The following is a 17459-nucleotide window of genomic DNA, read 5'->3' on the forward strand; positions in this document are numbered from 1 at the left end:
GTGTCCTCTGAGTAGGATAGAGTCACAAACACTTCCGCAACACTAAGTGTAGCCGGTGCTGGGTAGTAACCACACACTGACTCTTGGACCTTCGAGGCCACCCTTTGCTTGGGGACTGTTGTGCCATTCACAGGCGAGAGGAGGAGGCCAGAGTGGGTGAGGTGACCAGGCCAGGCCAGACTGCACGTGAGGGGGATGGAGCCAGGTGCCCCTCCTACCCGACTTCTCTTAGCAGGCACAAGGGACTATGAAATGACGCCCTTGACCTTGGGCCTGGTGGCTGGCACAGCGCAGCTGTTCTGTGTTCCTGTGGCCGACCCCTTAGTGCCCGGCCCTTTCTCACCCTGAGCTCAGGCCCAGCTCCAGCTCCAGCAGGCTGACGCCTCCCCTGTCCTCAGGTCCCCTGTCGGAGCTCCACTACCCCATCGACAGCCTGACCAAGAAGCCCAAGGGCTTCGCCTTTGTCACCTTCATGTTCCCTGAGCACGCGGTGAAGGCCTACGCGGCTGTGGACGGACAGGTGTTCCAGGTGAGGTGGTTTATGGGCACCGGGTCACTGAGCCTGGCGACGGAGAAGGCCACGCCAGGTGGCTGTATTAGCAGGCGCACGTCCACATTCTGGGTCCCAGGACCCACGGTGGCCAGCCATGTGGTCGCCTCCAGTGAGCTACTTGAAGGGAAGATGCTGTGAGAGGGGAGCTTGCTGGGGTGTGTGGGTGGCCCTGAGGAACCAGGGAGCTGCTGCTCTCCCAGTGTCCCCGTGCGGTGTGCCCAGGCCCAGGCCAGGCCACCTCCAGTGCTCCTCCATCCATCTGCTCATGGCATATTGGTCTCGCGGGCACCGGGCCAGACTGGCCCCTGCCGTGTGCAGCTCACAGTGACACCTGTGCAGGGTCCGCTGGGGGAATCAGGGGCCGTGGGGTGCTCACAGAGGGGTACAGTCCCCTTGGCGTGGCTGTGTCGGGTACCCCCAGCCTCAGCTGGACGGAGAGTGACCACGTGGCTTTCTGACCGCCGTCCCCGTCTCCCATCAGGGCTCAGTGCTGAGTCCAGCTGGCTTATGACAAGGGGACATGATGGAGGGCGGGGCTCCACTCACCTCCTGCTCTGTCCCCTCAGGGCAGGATGCTGCACGTGCTGCCCTCCACCATCAGGAAGGAAGCCAGTGAGGACGCGGACATCCCCGGCTCGTCCTACAAGAAGAAGAAGGCATCTGAGGACAAAGCCCGCAGCTCCAGGTCCTCGTCCACCCTGCGTGGCCTCTGCACCCGTCCAGGCCCTTTCCCTCTGTAGGGTGGGGCCTTCAGGGCCTCAGTGTCCCCACTGCACATCGGAAGAGTGGGACTGTGCCAGCATAGGTTCTGAGGTGTCACCAAGGGCTAGGTCCCTGGCACAGGGCAGGTGTGACACTTGTCAGGGCTTGAGTTTGCGGTTCACTGCAGGCCGGATGCTCACCCAGGACAGGAGAGTTGGCAGGGGAGCGGAGGGCGGGGAAGGCCGGCGAGGCTCATGGCAGTTTTGGTGTCTGCGAAAGAGGCCCGTGTTGGTCCCAGCCTGACCTGTTCTGCCTGCCCCTGCCCTTAGCTCCCACAACTGGAACACACTGTTCATGGGGCCCAATGCCGTGGCCGATGCCATCGCGCAGAAGTACAGTGCCACCAAGAGCCAAGTGTTCGACCACGTGAGTGAGCCCAAGTGTCTTGTGCGCGTTGAGTCCACAGACTTCCTTCCAAATGCTGTCCACGGTCGCCCTCTGCTGGGGTCGATTGAAGCAAACCCCAGCGTGTTTTTCAGCCACTTGGCAAAGGAGGTCCCTTGGTTCTGCCCATTAGCTGCTTTCTCCATTGTCTTTTACCCTCCCTCACGGCACGCGGGTCAGTGCTGTCCACTGGAGGTAGAAGGCCGGCCCCGCATATAATTGTGAGCGCCCCAGTGGCCATGTGTGTATAAAGAAACAGGCAAAACTAGTCTTAACAAGACACCGTCTTCAACTTGATGTCTAGAGCCTCATCACTTTGACGTGAGCAACGTAAAAAGCCACACTGTGGTTCCTTCCTTCTTTCTACCAATCCATTGTATTTTGTGGGTAGCACGACCTGGATCTGAACATGCCACACTTCAGGTGCCTGGTCATGTGGTGGCTTGTGGCTTGTGGCTGGGGAGGGCAGCCTGGCCTGAGTTGGAGGGACAGCCACAGCCTCTCAGGCCCCGCCCATGCCCTCTGAGCACTGGGGCTCAGCATCACCTGGACAGAGGTCCCACCATGTAGTGCCACCTAGAGGAGGCAGGGGAAGAGAGGAGGGTTTGGGGAGCTGTGGCAGGAAAGTGGGCGGGTGGGGAGGTGACAGAAGCAAGGACTGCCTGTAACGGGGTCAAGGTCAGCGTATGCAGAAGCCCCAGGGTGCAAGTGGAGCCTCACAGAGACCTGCCCACTGCAGGAAGGGAAGAGCCCCAGGGTGGGCGGCGATGCGTGGCTATGGAGGGTAGAGAGCTGGTGTAGTGCCAGACCATGGTCCCCATCTCAGTGTGGGTGGGCGACAGCACCCCGAATCCCTTCCCCACTGGGCCTGCCCAACTGGCTATGCCCCACTTGACAGGCCCGGCCTCCTCTCCTCTCCTCTCCTCTCCTCTCCTCATAGGAGACCAAGGGCAGTGTAGCCGTGCGCGTGGCCCTCGGGGAGACTCAGCTGGTCCAAGAAGTGCGGCGCTTCCTCATCGACAACGGTGTCAGCCTGGACAGTTTCAGCCAGGTGGGTGCCTGCTGCCCCACTGCCCCCACCTCTGGGGAGTCGACTGCTGCTGCTCCAAAGCTGGGGACGGCCTCAGGGGAGGCTGGGGGTGTGGGTGGGTCGACTGGAACCAAACCTAGGGCTCAACCTCAGAGTTGCCCCTCCAAAGGACAGGGACAGCCAGCTCCTGGGGGCCGTGGGCTGCTCCTGGGGGCACAGGCTCCTCGCCGCTTCTGCTTCCCACGCCTGTGTCTGCAGATGGTCCGCAGTGCCAGGAAGAGCCCTCTACACTGAGGTGCCGATCTCAATTACTGCCCAGTGCAGGGCGCCTGGGAGGTCCAACAGGGCTGTGGTCAGTCACTATCGGGATCTGGTGACTCAGCTGGGGCTGGGATTCGACCCCGGGGGTCTCACCGGGCACCCTTGGCCTTCACCCTCAGCAGAGCTGCCTGTTGGCTGTGGAGCCAGCCGGTGGTGCCTCCTGGGTCCTCCCAGGGGCCTGGCCACTGAGCCCCCAGGTGCTCACCTTGACTAGAGGCCACCAGGTCAGTGCCAGTGTCCAGATGAAGAGCCCTGCTGCCGTCCCTCACGTGGCCTCTCCTCCCTGCAGGCGGCAGCAGAACGAAGCAAGACTGTGATTCTTGCCAAGAACCTCCCGGCAGGCACCCTGGCGGCTGAGCTGCAGGAGACCTTCGGCCGTTTCGGGAGCCTGGGCCGCGTGCTGCTGCCCGAGGGTGGCATCACTGCCATCGTGGAGTTCCTGGAGCCCCTGGAGGCCCGCAAGGCCTTCCGACACCTGGCCTATTCCAAGGTAGGCCGCTGGGAGCTGCTGCGAGGAGAGAGCCCAGGAGCTGGTGTGCCCACTGCCCAGCACGGGCTCGGCCTGGCTCCACCTTGGTGCTAGCCCACCTTCCTGCCTGGACTTAGCTGTGGCGCCGTCCTTGCCTGTGGTGAGCTGCGGCCCATCCTGCTGCAGGGCCGTCCATGTGTGCATACACATGCATCTGCGGCACCGGCGGTGGGGGGGGGGGGGGGCCTCTGCAGCGCCATAACAGGTGGCCTAAGACCACACAGTGCACCTGTCACAGAGCTGACAGGCAGGCAGGCGTCCAAGAGCAAGGTGTGGCCAGGGCTTCCAAGGGCTCTGGGGAGGACCTATCCTGCCTTTGCCCACTGCTGGGCTCCCAGCATCCGTCAGCTCCCTGCGCCACTCCCGTCCCTGCCCCGTCTTTACGTGGCCTTCTTCTTGGTCCCAGATCCTTCTCCCGGGTTTATAGCCCACCCAGATAACCCCGGACCATCTCGGGGTCTTGATGGTACTTGCAGGGGATGCACTGATAGGTCTTGGGGGTCTAGATGGTCATCTCTTGGGGAGCCACCTTTCACCCACCACAGGTCATTTGTCTGCCAGGCCCCTTAGTGCTTTGCAGGCCGTGGTCCCCAGTCACTAGCAGGCAGGCCTTCCTGGCCCACTCCAGTCCTGGGGGTTCCCAGCTGGGGCCCTGCCCACTGCACCATCAGGGCTTGGTGAGAACCTGGCCCGCGAGACCGTGGTGTCTCTGGTGGCCCGGCCAGGAGCTGTGCCTGGACTGCAGCTGCCCCTTCCTTCCCCGCTGCTTCGGGAAGGAGTCCCCATCACTAGAGTGGATGATGGCGAAGGCACTGTCCAGGCGCAGGCTCCCCTTTGACTCTGACAAGTGTTTTTTTCACTGACTGCTCCTGTCAGCAGCCTCGACTGAGGCCCAGTGACCCCTAGCTTCTAAGTGGCACCGCCAACTGTCCAACCCTCAGGCTGCTCCCTCTCCCTCCCGAGCACATTTTTTTCTTTTTCTTTTTTCTTTTTTAAACCAAGGATTGAACCCGGGAGTGTTTACCCACTGAGCTACGTCCCCAGCCCTTTTTTATATTTTATTTTGAGACAGGGTCTCACTAAGTTGCTTAAGGTCTCACCAAGTTGCAGAGGCTGGCCTCGAACTTGCTAACCTCAAACTTGCTATCCTCCTGCCTCAGCCTCCCAAGCTGCTGGGATTACAGGTGTGCGCCACCGCGCCTGGCTGCTTGTTTCTTTTTTTCCTGGACATAATTAATCTTTGAGGCTTGAATGCAGTATGAAATTTGAAGAGTCCCAAAGGGTGTAAGATGACAAGTCTCCCTCCCACCCTGCCCTGTAGCTACCCAGGGGCCTTCTACTGAGGTGGCTATTAGCAGTGGCTGTCTCAACCTTTTTTAGGAAACCCCTGGCACACAGGTCACCTCTGAACAGCAACAGGAACGCTCTTGACTTTGCGACACATTGACTTGCCCTGGAGCTGCTCTGTGCCAGCAGTTCCTCCCCTTGTCACAGTCCCCATTTCATCCTCTGACTAGAGAAAGCGCCCAGGGCACCAGGAACCCACAGCAGGTCAAGGCGACAGAGACGTGGCCTTTGCCTCTCAGCCTGGGCCCGAGTGTTTTCCTCAGGCACCCAGAGCACTTGGGGTTCTGGGCTGCGCGTCTCCTGGCTCCTCTGCCCTGCCGAGCACCCATCTTCTCAACCCTGGGGCGTGTCATCTGCACATGGGACTGAGTCCCTCTCAGCTGTGTCCCGTGACAGGGACCCACAGTGTTGGCACCTTTGCCTCTACAGTTCCACCATGTCCCCCTGTATCTCGAGTGGGCTCCAGTTGGCGTCTTCTCCAGCACAGCCCCTCAGGGGAAAGAACCTCAAAAAGCATCTGCGGAAAAGAACATGGTGGAGCCAGAAACCGGTAAGAACAGGTCAATGTCCTGGGCGGGCAGGTGAGGGATGGGCGGAGACCCAGGAGCTGTTCAGCAGACCGCTGCTTTACGGCTTTGTTCATCCACAGACCAGCGGGTCTCGGTCTCTGATTATGCAAGTGTTAAAACATCCCTGAAAAACAGCATCAGAGCCGGGTGATGAGGCCCACGCCTGTCACCCCAGCAGCTCAGGAGGCTGAGGCAGGAGGATCCTGAGTTCAAAGGCAGCCTCAGTGAGACCCTGTCTCTAAATACAATACAGAATAGGGCTGGGCTGGGGCTCAGTGGTGAAGCACCCCTGATTGCAGTTCCTGGTACCAAAAAAAAAAAAAAAAAGAGATCAGAATTACGAGTGCAACGTAATGTAGCATATTTTTAGTTTGTCAGCTAACGGTTAAGGGAAGAAAACCTAGATCTCTTCATACCCAGAAGAGCCCATGAAAGCTCCTAGCTCCATAGGTGGCTGAGGGGCTGGGTGGGGGGAGTATTCTTGGAGTGACTTAGTGCCCCCTGTGTCCAGCGACTGCCCAGGCAGGAAAGGAAAGACCAATGTGTGTCCCCAGCCACAGGGGTGCCAGCCCCCTGGGTTCCCCCTCACAGTGGGGCATTTGAGGCAGGATGAGGTTTTCCTTCAGGACTGTGGTGCACACTGCAGGTCATGGCTTGGCCCTGGCCCTCGCCCCTCAGGATGCCAAAACCTGAGTCCCTCCCCGTCCCCCAGCTGCCCCTAGGAGACAGGCAGCTTCCCATGGAACCACGTAGTCTGGAGACCACGACCACGTCTTAGAATAGACACCTGGAGGGAGGTTCTGAGGACTGGGTTGTTTGACCCAGATGTTCAGATTTTACCTTCGGCCCACCCCCCACACAGGGCTTCCAGTTGCTCAGTTTACTAGGATAAGGATTTTCCTCTTAAAGATAGACCGTCTCTTGTTTACCACCCTCGTTGTTCTCGTATATTTACAAAAAATTAAAGTGTTTTACGGCTTAAAAAAAAAAAAAGTAGAGGAGGAGTCGTCTCTGGTCAGCCAGTGTCGGTTGGATTCCGCGGCCTTCTCTGAGCACAGGCCTTCCGCATGCCCGTGGCTCATGTCCACTCCCTGTGGGTCTTTAGGACTGGCCGTCTGTGCCGCGTGAGGTGACCGCCCCTCGCGGCTGGCTGCTGCCTGAGTTTGTTCCCACCAGAGGGTCCACTCCACAGCAGCATCTGCCTTGCTGACCACAGCACCCTGCGGAGTGTCAGATCCCGGGAGTGACAGAGAGCAGAGTGGCACCTGCTCCCTGCCTGCTGGCCTGCCCTCCACGTCCTTCCACTCAGGTGCCACTGCTGGGGAACTGGCCGCCATGCTGGTGACGTGGGCAGTGCCGTCCTCGGCCCCCGCTCTGGGACTGGGCCGGCTGCGTCCTCTCAGGTTGTTTCTGATCCTGACAGAGAGAGTGTTGCCCATGCACCCTCCTGAGGATGCGGGAGATGCAGCCTGCTGGCCACCAACACCCCCACATGGTGGGAACACCCGTCTGTAACCGATGGCTGCTGCCCAGGGTGACCAAGACAGGCGTGGCACGACTGTCCCCAGCATCTCTCGGCTGGTCACAGGTGGTGTCAGAGGTGGGCCCTGGGGGCAGACGGGCTCTAGAGCATGAACAGTGGCTTCTTGGCACCCATGTGCAGACCCTCTCAGAATGCTCCTCTGTCCCCGGTCCCCCAGTTGGTTTTGAGGTCCTGTCCCCTGTCCCCAGGTCAGTGTTGAGTGTCCTGACAGTGTCCAACCATTGGAGGGGCTGGCTTCTGCTCACTGGCTTACAGAGGAGGCCTCAGCCTGGATCTGCTCCAGGACGTGGTGCGACATCCACCCACTGGGCTCACGTCACCTCCTGGGTCAGCGCCCTGAGCCCGTCTTTCTCTTCTGACCATGTTGCCTACACGACCCCCCCCCGTCCTGGTCCCCTGAGCTGTGCCTTCTCCCCTGCCACTCCCCACCCCGCTCTCTGCCTGTTGTTCCAGATGTCATCTTCCCCAGGATGACAGGAGGGGGACCAGGTGCCATGTCTTGGGCTGGGCGGGACAGGAGGGCAGCTGTCTCAGCTCTGCTCAGCTCTCTGTTCTGGTCTCCAGGGAGGCGGCAGTGTTATCTTCCCACCACCAAGACCCGCACCTCCAGATAAAGGGCTCCGGGTTCGGGTCGGGGGAGGGGGGGTCCTGGAAAGCTGCTGGTGACTGATAACAGCCCCACAGGCAGCCGCGGAAGCCCGGAGGGGGCAGCACGCACATTCTCGCCTGATTGTAATGAAGCCTGAGCCCTGGATCTGCCTGTGCGCCTCTGCTGGAGGCTCCTGCTGGTGGAGCTCCCATCCTGCCCCTGCCCTGCACCGTGTCCCCGCCCCTCAGCTCCCTTCCTGCACAGGCTCCTGGTGACAGCGACAGCAGACATCTGCTTGAGCTCAAAGCCACTTATTTTTTCCTTTTCTTCCGTCTCCTGCTCGAGGCCAGGAGCAGAAGTGCTTTGTTCAAAGACCTTCGGCTTTGTGCTCGGCCCTGGGCCATCTCTGCACCTCCCTGGCCCCCAGTGTGGCCTGCAGTGGGGTTTGGCCTGGTGGCTCGGGAACCACAGGTGGCCAACAGGGCCACTATTCACAGCATACAGAGGGCAAGGTTGCTGGCCTGCAGGGGAGGGGGGCAGGGCTCCCCGCCGACTTCCCGCTCAGAGTCGGGGACTGCAGTTTCCCCTGGCTCGCAGCATGGGCGGAAGGGTTGATGTTCACAATGGAGCATCGCTTCTCAGGTGTCACTCAGGTCCAGGTGCTGTCGCGGTGGCCTCCGTATTAGTGCTGATGGTCATCCTGCGAGCAGGCACTTGGGGCTGGCCTCATTCATATGTGGAGAAAGGAAACCCAGAGGTTAGTGACCTCCCAAAGCCAAGCCCATGGAGAGAGCTGGGATGTGCCCCAAGGCTCTGAGCCCTGCGGCGTGAGGAGTGTCCACTCTGAGCCAGTCCTGGGGTGGCATGGGTGACTGGGTCAGACTGGGTCCTACCTTCAGTGAGCTCCCCTTATAGTTGGAGACCCAGATGCAACCAGTAAGGAAAGTGGTTTCGGGATAGGCTAGGGGCTCTGGAAAGAGGACTCCAGGGGGCCATGGTGGCTACTTGAACTAGTGTGCCCAGGAAGAGCTGTCTGAGGGCAGGATGTTTGGGCTGGTACCTGGCAAGCAGGAACTAGGCCTGGAAGGACAGAGGGAGCGAGTGCAAAGGCCCTGTGGTCAGCATGGGTCTGGCAGGCTTGGCAATCGGTAGAGGCCATTGAGGTCGATATAGAGTGGGGCAGAGGAGATGGGTCAGGGATGAGGTTCAAGGAGCAGGACTGAGGGGCCACTGTCAAGGAAGCCACTCTGTTGTCCAGTGGCAGGTGATTGTAGCCAGGCATGAGAGTGAAGTAGTGGACACTTGTATTTAACAGCTCAGCATAGTGCAGGGGTGTGTTAATGAGTGTGTGTGTGTGTGTGCATGTGCATGTGTGTGAGTGTGTGCTTCTACTCCAAGTTGTAGGAAAGGGTGCGAAGGCAGCGCAGCTCCACCACCAGCCCAGGCTGTGTAGGTAGTGACAGCAGGGTGTGGCCAGTGCAGCTCACTGTGCTTTCTTCCCTGCTTGCCTTGCCAGCCCGTGTCGCCCCACCTCCTCTCTAGGCCCCGCCCCTGCTGTCTCTAGGCCCCGCCTCCTCTTTTCTAGGCCCTGTTTTTCAGCAGATCTCTAAAGACTGTGAGGCGCTCTTGTAGCTCTTCCAGACTCTGGGGCAGTTCCATGGGCAGGGATGTCATTGTGGGCATGAAGGTTCAGGGAGGGAGTGGACGTCCCTGGAACTGGCTGGGCCTGTGTGTTGGGAAAGGCCGGGCATGTGGAGGCTGGCCTTCATCTCCCACCAGCTGCTCTTCCCAGGGTCAGGCAGGAGTGTTTGTCCACTTTTTAGAAGGTGGTGGAGGCCCAGGCCAGGCGAGCCGCACTGGCCCAGGGGGCAGACAATAGCCAGCCTCAGAGTCCCCTCCTGGGCTGGGGCTGAGGGCAGCTGACCTGCCAGGGGAGGGACCATTCCTGAGTGTCCCTTCCTGAGGTGCTGACTGACCCCAGCCTGCATCTCAGCTCTGTCACTAAACCCTAGCATCATGCCCCGGGCGGTGCCTGTGACCATCTTGCTGAGCCCTTAGAAGCCAACCAGCTGCTGCTCCTGGGCCAGGCCTCAGGAGGAGTCTACTCAGCCGTGCCGAGGGCCCTGGGCTCCTCAGGTTGTCCCTGTGAGGCTCCCAGTGCCTGGAACCAGGCAGGCCCCTGGGACAGAGGGGGAAGGGTCGTGAGTCTTTGCCGAGGTCTCTGAACAGAGAAGGCACCAGCTCCTGCCTGGTACAGGAGCCATGTGCCATTGGGTGGCCAAGATCGCACACAGGGTTTCCCATGTTATTCTGAACTTTCCACTTGTCTTGGAAAGTCTGAGCCTCAGCCGTACTGAGTTGACCTCCCCAGGTGGCACAAGCTGGCAATTGCCAAGAAGGGCAGTGGTGCCAGGCCCAGGCGACAGCCACCCAGAATCTGGTGCTGTGGTGACCAGCAGCCGTTCTGGAGTCTGACCCTGCTTCTGCGCGTGCGTCTGCGCGAGCTCACGGGTGTTCTCGTCAGCGCTGGACAGATCTGACTGGTATCACGCTGTGCCTTCTCGATTGTCTTGATTTTTAGGTCACAGGCATCTTCTGTGTCCTTCAGCATCCTCAGCAACATGGTTTTAAATGATGACATATTATCTCAGCCTCCGGTGGCCTTAGTAGTGTCCTGTTTGTGACTGTGTAGTGGGCCCTCCTGTTTTTCACAATCACAAAGTACTCTGAATTCCTCGCATATGGATGAAACCCCTCTTATGTGCATGTATGATCAAGGGGTATTTTAAACCCACTTTCAAGGGGTTTTAGAATCCTCTGAGTTTCCCATTCTGTAATTCTTGAAAAGCTTCAAGATGCAGTTTAGTTTGAAAGTTCACTAGGTGCTGTTTTTTAAAGTAAAAATAGCATCTTGATTAGGTTCATGGTTCAAGAACATAGTTTCCATAACAGTATATTTTGAAGTTCAAGTTAGGGTGGCCTAGTCCTATCTAGGGCTCATAGTTTTGGATTTGCGTTTCATATTCTCTTTAAAACGGGCAGGAACCAAGTGCGGTGGTGCACGCTTGTGACCCCAGTGGCTTAAAAGGCTGAGGCAGGAGGATCTCAAGTTCAAAGCCAGCCTCAGCAACTTAGTGAGGCCCTGAGCAATTCCGTGAGACTCTGTCTCTAAATGAAATACAAAAACACGTGTTGGGGATGTGGCTCAGTGGTCGAGTACCCCTGAGTTCAATCCCCAGTATCCACAAAGTAATAAAATGAAACGGGGCAGACACAGGACATTGTTTCCCCTCGCGCTCTCGTTGCTGAAACTGGCACAGTCCCTCCTGCAGCGCCCACGGAGCACGACCCCTTGGTCCAGCAGGTCCTGTGCTTTGGCCCTGGCTCTGCTGGGCAGACGTGGCTCACTGGGCTGTTTGTTTGTTGTTGGGGTCAGTGACTGATGGTGAGGCCCCAGACGGTGAGAAGCCAGCGGAGGAAGGAGCAGAGGCCCCCACAGCCAAGACAGAAGAAGAGGAAGAGGAGGACGAGGAGAGCCTTCCCGGGTGCACTCTGTTCATTAAAAACCTCAACTTCAGCACCACGGAGGAGACACTGCAGCAAGTGAGTGTCTGCCAGACGAGGGCGGAAGCGGGTGGTGGGCAGCTCCCATCTGCAGATGCAGGCGCTAGGTCCGTCCTGCTGTAGGCACAGCGCTGGGGGCGGGACGCCAGCCCTTCTGCATGCCACCCTGGCAAACCGCACCTGGCACAGGGCAGATGCTCCCCAGATTCCCTTTAAGGAACGGCTGGCAGCTGGCTCATAGCCGGGAACTTGTCCTGGAAAGGATGTCGGCCAGAGGACGGAGATAATTGGTTCTGTTCCTTTCAAAAGGTCCTTTGAGCTGTGAAATCTGTGGAGGTTTAAGCAGTGTCCACCAGGTCAGCCTCCTGCCGTGACTGTCCCTGGGCCAGTTAGGAGGTCAGCCATGGCGGCAGAGAGGCCAGGCCTAAGCAGGCAGCGTCAGAGGGGCCGCAGTCCGCCTCTCAGCCACCAATATCCACGCCTGGCTTCGCCTCTAGAGGTGCAGCTAGCAGCGTCTCAGGCAGGTGGTCTTGAATCTCTCGGGCCAGCTGTGGTCCTTGTGATGTCACAGTCACTCCCGGCGTGGTGTGAGACATCAGGGATCAGCATTTCTCAGAGATGTGCAAACAGCAGCTCCAGCATCCTCAGAATTAAAGGCCCTGGAGCTGAAGGCCCAGCCAGGACCATCTAGTTCAGATTGGAGACTGAGCTTCAGAGAGGCTGCTTCACTGTCCTGAGGTCACACAGCTCATTAGAAGCACACCCAGCGCACAGGACTCCTGTCCCAGCACCTGAGTGTAGAGCCGTGATTGGGGTCAGTCCTCTCGGGCCTGGATCCTGGCCTCACTCCTGCCAGTGGGCGACTCCTGCAGTCTGTCTGTGCCTAGGTCATGAGACATGAGTAGAAGGTTCCCTTTGGGTGGTTTGAAGGTCTGACTGGGACAGTGAGACCCTGCAGTACAGGGCCCCATGCTTGACGCACCTGTCTGCTGCGAGTGTGTGCATTGGGGTCCCCACTCCTTCTGCTCCCAGTCGCTCGCCTGGTGGACGGTACTGAGGGCCTCCTGTCTTTGGTCCTCAAGATGCAGGCAGAGCCACGTGGGACTGGCCCCAGCCAGGCCCCAGGGAGACAGAAGGGAAAGGGAAATACAGGGTGGGATGTGACTTAGAGGGTTTTTTTAATTATTTTGGCTTTAAGCAGAGGGCAGTGAGGTCAGGCCTGGGGTCAGTAGGCTCCACGTGTCCAGACTGACACCCGGCTTCTGCAGCAAACCCCTCAACGGCTCCGTGCCCCAGTTCTTCCTTCTATAAGTGGAGCAAGAACCAGCCTAGCTGCCACCTCAGGATGCCTGGGGGACTGGCCATCACTCACCCCCTCAGAGTGACCCAGGTCTCCACAAGGCAAACTTGGGAAGACAGTGTTGGGCAGGGCTGCATGGTGGCTCAGAGCCTGGCTGGCAGCCGAGGTCCCCAGGCCTTCAGCCACCCAGCTGAATGTGCCTTTGGGGTAACTGGATGGGTGGGTGGGCTGGGGGCCAGGAACAGGCCAGCGCACCGGGAGCGGCACCTGGTGGCAGTCTGCATGCCCCCTGCTCCCAGTTCCTGCGATGGGCGCGCAGCCCATAAGGAGCTGCGCCTATGCGGGTGGCGGGAGGGCCTGGGAGTGCAGGGGCTGCGTGTTCCTCTTTCCAGGTGTTCTCCAAAGTGGGGGCCGTGAGGAGCTGCTCCGTCTCCAGGAAGAAGAACAAAGCAGGTACCCTGTTCTCATGGAAGGATGCGGTTCTGGGAGACCACACCTGGGGGTGGGGGCAGGCTTGTGCAGAACAGCCCTTCCTCTGCTGGAGACCCCTGCTGTGCTGTTGGCGAGGTCCCTGACCCGGGCTCTGAGTCAGAGCCTTCGCAGGCCCTCAGGTGGTCCAGAGCTGAGTGCGTGGAGGGCAGCAGCAGCACCCATCAGCACCCAAGGCCTTCCTTGTTCCCATGCCTTGGCACCCAGGAAGTCCTCAGGCATAGCAAAAAGGATGGATTGTGGGCTTTCCCCTTAGTTCTAAGGGAAATAACCCCGATGTGGAACTTCTAGAACAATCCACCATGTCGGTAATCCTGCATCTCTCTGACCAGTAGGTAATGGGCAGGAACAGGCCACCTAGCCCCTCTGTCAGCCCTGGACCTTGTCCTGACGCTATTGTCCTCTGCCCACGTGTTGTCCAGCCCTGAGTCTTCAAAGCATGAGCAGGGACAGTCCTTTGTCCTTTTCACACCCATGCAGTCCCATCCAGCAGCCCTTGGCCTTGCAGAATTGGTGGGGTGCAGTGTGAGTCAGCCCCATACCGTCCTGGGTGCCTGTGCGTGTGGCCACAGTGACTGCTGCTCCTTCATTCCCAATAGGCCCTGGGCCACCAGGCAGTGGGCACCCAGGACAGTAGACCAGAGAAGATGCGGTCCCTGTCCCGAGGCACCCGCAGTAGCCGGGGGACATGTGAGCTGGTGGCTTCAGTGCAGGAGGCTGTAGCAGGAGGGCCATGGTAGGACTGTGGTCTCCAAGTCAGACTGGGGACTGGAGGCAGGGAGGCCAAGCAGCCTGGTGGGAGGCTGAGGCGGGAGGTGCCCTGGAAAGGGAGGCAGACTCCCGTTGAGTAGTGGCTTCTGTGCCCGGCAGAGGTTTGGACTGTGGCCTGCTGGGCAGCCACCAAGCGTTTTAGCAGACACTTCTGTGTCATAGAAGTTAGAGTCCCTTGCCTCCGTCTGCTCAGGCTGCTGGAGCAGAGGGCCACGCCTGGGGCCTTCATCGGCAAAGACGGCCTGCCTTAGGGTTCTGGAGGCCAGAAGCCCAAGGCCAGGCATTGGCAGCAGTGGCTCCTTTCAAGGGCTGGGCGGGGAGGGGCGGCCTGTCCAGCCCTCCCTGGCTGTGATGGCGTCCCTGTGCCCACAGGGGGCTTTCCTGTATAGGCCTGTCCTGGGTTCGATCCCCACACACCTTTTAAAGGGCACCGGTCGCTCTGGCTTAGGGCCCACCCCAGTGACCTCGATTGACTTGATTATTGATGCAAAGAGCTGGTCTCAAGTGAGATTCTGACACCTGGGGTCAGGCCTCCAGTGCAAGACCAAGGGGCCCACAGCTCCGCCCCTGTCATCCCTGTTCTTGAGCATTTGAGACCAGGTTGGGACACGAGGAAGGGCAGCTAAGTGCCACATTAGTGGTAGGAGGGTTGAGGCCTGGGGATTCCAGGAGAGGAGTCGTCCCTGAAGTGCAGCAGGTAGATCAGACTGGACGCACCGTCCACTCTGTGCAGGCTGCAGGGATACTGCCTGTCCCCGAGGTGCTGAGCCACGTTGGGGCGGTTCTTGGCGTCCCCTAGCACGTCCTGCCCTCGGTTCCTGGCCCTCTGGATGCCAGCGCAGGCACAGGTCTCAGTGCAGTAGAGATCGAGGTGGGAACTGCCAGCCAGGCTCAGGGAGTCCCAGCCTTTTGGGACCCACCAGAGTGCCCCAGCCCACAGAGTGCAGTGTGCAAGGAACAAAGCACCCTGTGAAGTGCAGGGAGGAGGGGGGAAAAGACGCAGGGAGTGTGTCAGAAAGTCAAGGGGCAGTGGGATACCTTGTACATCAGTGCCCTTGGAACCCCGCATGTGTGTCACATACGCGCGCACACACACACACACACACACACATACACACACAGTCAGAGCAGATGCCGCTAGGATGGGCTGCTGGTGCTCCTGCCCTCCTACCTCGGAGTGGGGAGCCAGGTGGAGCCATGGCTCTTGGCCCTCCCCAGGGGAACTTTCTATCTGAGACCTGGAGCCAGATGGGAGGGTCCAGAATCCCCGCCAGGAGGCAGCCCTGGGTGCCCAACAGCGTGTGGGCTCATACCGTGTACTAGGTGGAGCGGGGCTGTCCTGGTGGAGGGCCCCCTGGTCACCACGGTGGTCATCCCTGTCAGTCCCACTCCCTCCCGAAGGCGGGATTCTATGATGAAGTTAATCTTCACGTCAATCATCGGTTAATTAATAGTCCTAAGCCTCAGGTGGCGGGCTCAGTGGGACAGCTAATCGGATGGCGGGCTGGGAGCGGAGCCGTGGGGTGGGGGAGTGGAGGTACTTGTCTCACTCTGAGCCCCACTGGCTGGGGGCTCCCCCTCTTTCAGGGGTGCTGCTTTCCATGGGGTTTGGATTTGTGGAGTACCGGAAGCCGGAGCAAGCCCAGAGAGCCCTCAAACAGCTGCAGGTAAGTGGCCCTCCATGGGGGCCTTGGCAGGCGGCTCGGGCTATTGGCCTCTGCCGCTGGGGTATCGCGGGCGCTCACGTCCTGCTGGCCCTCACGTCCTGCTGGCCCTCACGTCCTGCTGGCCCGTCCTTCAGGGTTCTCCAGGGACCACGCCCAAGAGAATGAAGAGCCTCTCACCCTCCACAGTCACTGTCCTTCATCTGTTCCACTCACACTCCTTCCCTGCGGGCCTGGTTTCTGCCAGGCACTGGCTAGGCTCGGGAGACCTTTCTGGGGGGAGACAGGCAGTGGGGCCATGAACAAAAACAAAAGACCAGATTGTGACAAAAGCTTGGATAGGGAGGCTGGGGACATGCTCAGTTGATAGAGTGCTTGCCTCACATGCACAAGGCCCTGGGTTCAATTCCCAGCACCACACACAAAAGGCTTGGATAAAAATAACTTGAGAAGTGGGGCTACCTAAAGTCGTGTGGGCGAAGGGGGCCTCTCTGAGGAGCAGATGGTTGAGCTGACCTACTGACATGAAGTCAACTGCACAGAGACCTGGAGGGAAGGCTGTGTAGGAGCCGAGAACAGCAAGTGCAAAGGGCCTGTGGCATGGACTCTGAGGTTAGAGTAGGCAGAGTGTGTGGTGGGGTCAGGTGAGGTGAGAGGTGTCCAGGACTAGGTTCACAGGCCCTCTTAAAGTACTGGAATCCAACCTGAAGGCTGAGCAAGACTCTGGAGGGTTTGGAGCACACGGAGAAGGGTCTCGTTTGTCCTCTAGGACGGTCTCCAGCTACTGTGTGCAGATGGGATGAGAAGAAGGGGAGCAGGCAACCCTGAGGTCACCAGAGCTCTGTAGCCTGGACCAGGGTGGGGGCAGCAAAGGTGGTGGAAGGGGCTGAGAGAGTTTGGACAGATCCACATCCTGTGCCACCGCCTGGGCCCAAGTCCTGGGGTAAATGGAACCCTTGGCAGGAGGAAGGAGCTGTGGCCGCAGGGAGCACATGGCCTGGGATCTTTGCCACCCCCTGGGGAGCCGCTGTCGCTGGCAGTGACCACAGCTCCTTCGCTGAGGCCCACGTGCCAGGGCCGGGACCCGGAACAGCACTTCCTGGCCCTTGTCCTGCTCCTTGTTTGGGACAGGGAGCGCCCACCTTGTCTTACCTTGGACTCGGCGCCTCAGACCCAGATCCTCCTTCCTCTCGCAGTTCCTGAGGTTCTGCTCGGCTCTGTGGCCCACAGACGCACACTGCTCGGCCCCAGCCGTGAGCACACGTGTGCACCTGGCCACCGGGGATCATGTCCACAGAGCTGTGTGGGCTGTTTCCTGGGAGACTTGAGGACTTGCAGGGTGGTCTTGCTCAGGCGCCAGCTCCGCCTTCAGGGATGAAAGCCGCACTGCTTCAGGTGCAGGTGCTGGGGCTGGGTTTTCAGGGCTGTGGACACAGCAAGCGGATAGGCCCTGTGCCCTTGAGTGCTGTAAAGGTCAGGGCTGCCACTCGGCGCAGGAGACATCATGAGCCTGGGTCTCTGTGGCCGCCAGCTGCTGAGCCATTTTGGGGAGGCCCTCTGTGCCTGCCATCACCACCCCTCTGCCAGGGAGCAGGCGGTCTCCCACCCTCTAGCCACGGCCCTGCTTTGGGGACAGGCAGGGACACGGTGAACAGTGAGAACAGGGGATGAGCCGTGCTGTCTCCTCTCCCCAGGGTCACATCGTGGACGGCCACAAGGTGGAAGTGCGGATCTCAGAACGAGCCACCAAGTGAGTCTTCAGTGCCTCCCCTTTCCTATGACGCCCCTGTTCTTTCTGTCCCTGGAGCTGGCCCCCGAGGGTGTCTCAGCCCTCCACGTCCCACGTCCCTTCCACCTGCCCCCCCGCCCTCTAGGGTTCTTCCTGATTGGGGTTGGGGGTCTTCGCCACACCTGCTCCCTGCTGAGCTGGGGCAGTGCTGGTGACTTGGGGGATGTCTTATGCACCTTCTTTGAACCCCGGGGATTACGCGCCACTGGAGGTTGGCCAAACCTCTCTGGAGGCCGTGGCCCTCGCCCTTCTGTG

At 59.6% G+C, this 17459-nt stretch overlaps 1 protein-coding gene across 3 annotated transcripts in view; it reads left to right on the top strand.

Moving 5' to 3' along the window:
- Positions 1-17459, top strand: part of LOC114081778 (probable RNA-binding protein 19) — a 95049-nt gene that overhangs the window by 22314 nt on the left and 55276 nt on the right. For all 3 annotated transcript variants that reach the window (XM_071616988.1, XM_071616990.1, XM_071616991.1), the window contains exons 11-20: positions 399-529; positions 1120-1238; positions 1585-1681; positions 2640-2750; positions 3340-3540; positions 5356-5476; positions 11064-11230; positions 12884-12944; positions 15339-15418; positions 17110-17165. In XM_071616988.1, the coding sequence (XP_071473089.1) occupies positions 399-529; positions 1120-1238; positions 1585-1681; positions 2640-2750; positions 3340-3540; positions 5356-5476; positions 11064-11230; positions 12884-12944; positions 15339-15418; positions 17110-17165 (1144 nt within the window). The remainder of the gene's footprint in view (positions 1-398; positions 530-1119; positions 1239-1584; positions 1682-2639; positions 2751-3339; positions 3541-5355; positions 5477-11063; positions 11231-12883; positions 12945-15338; positions 15419-17109; positions 17166-17459) is intronic.

The sequence above is a fragment of the Marmota flaviventris genome, chromosome 1 (genome assembly GCF_047511675.1).
Source record: "Marmota flaviventris isolate mMarFla1 chromosome 1, mMarFla1.hap1, whole genome shotgun sequence".
Taxonomy (NCBI): Eukaryota; Metazoa; Chordata; class Mammalia; order Rodentia; family Sciuridae; genus Marmota; species Marmota flaviventris.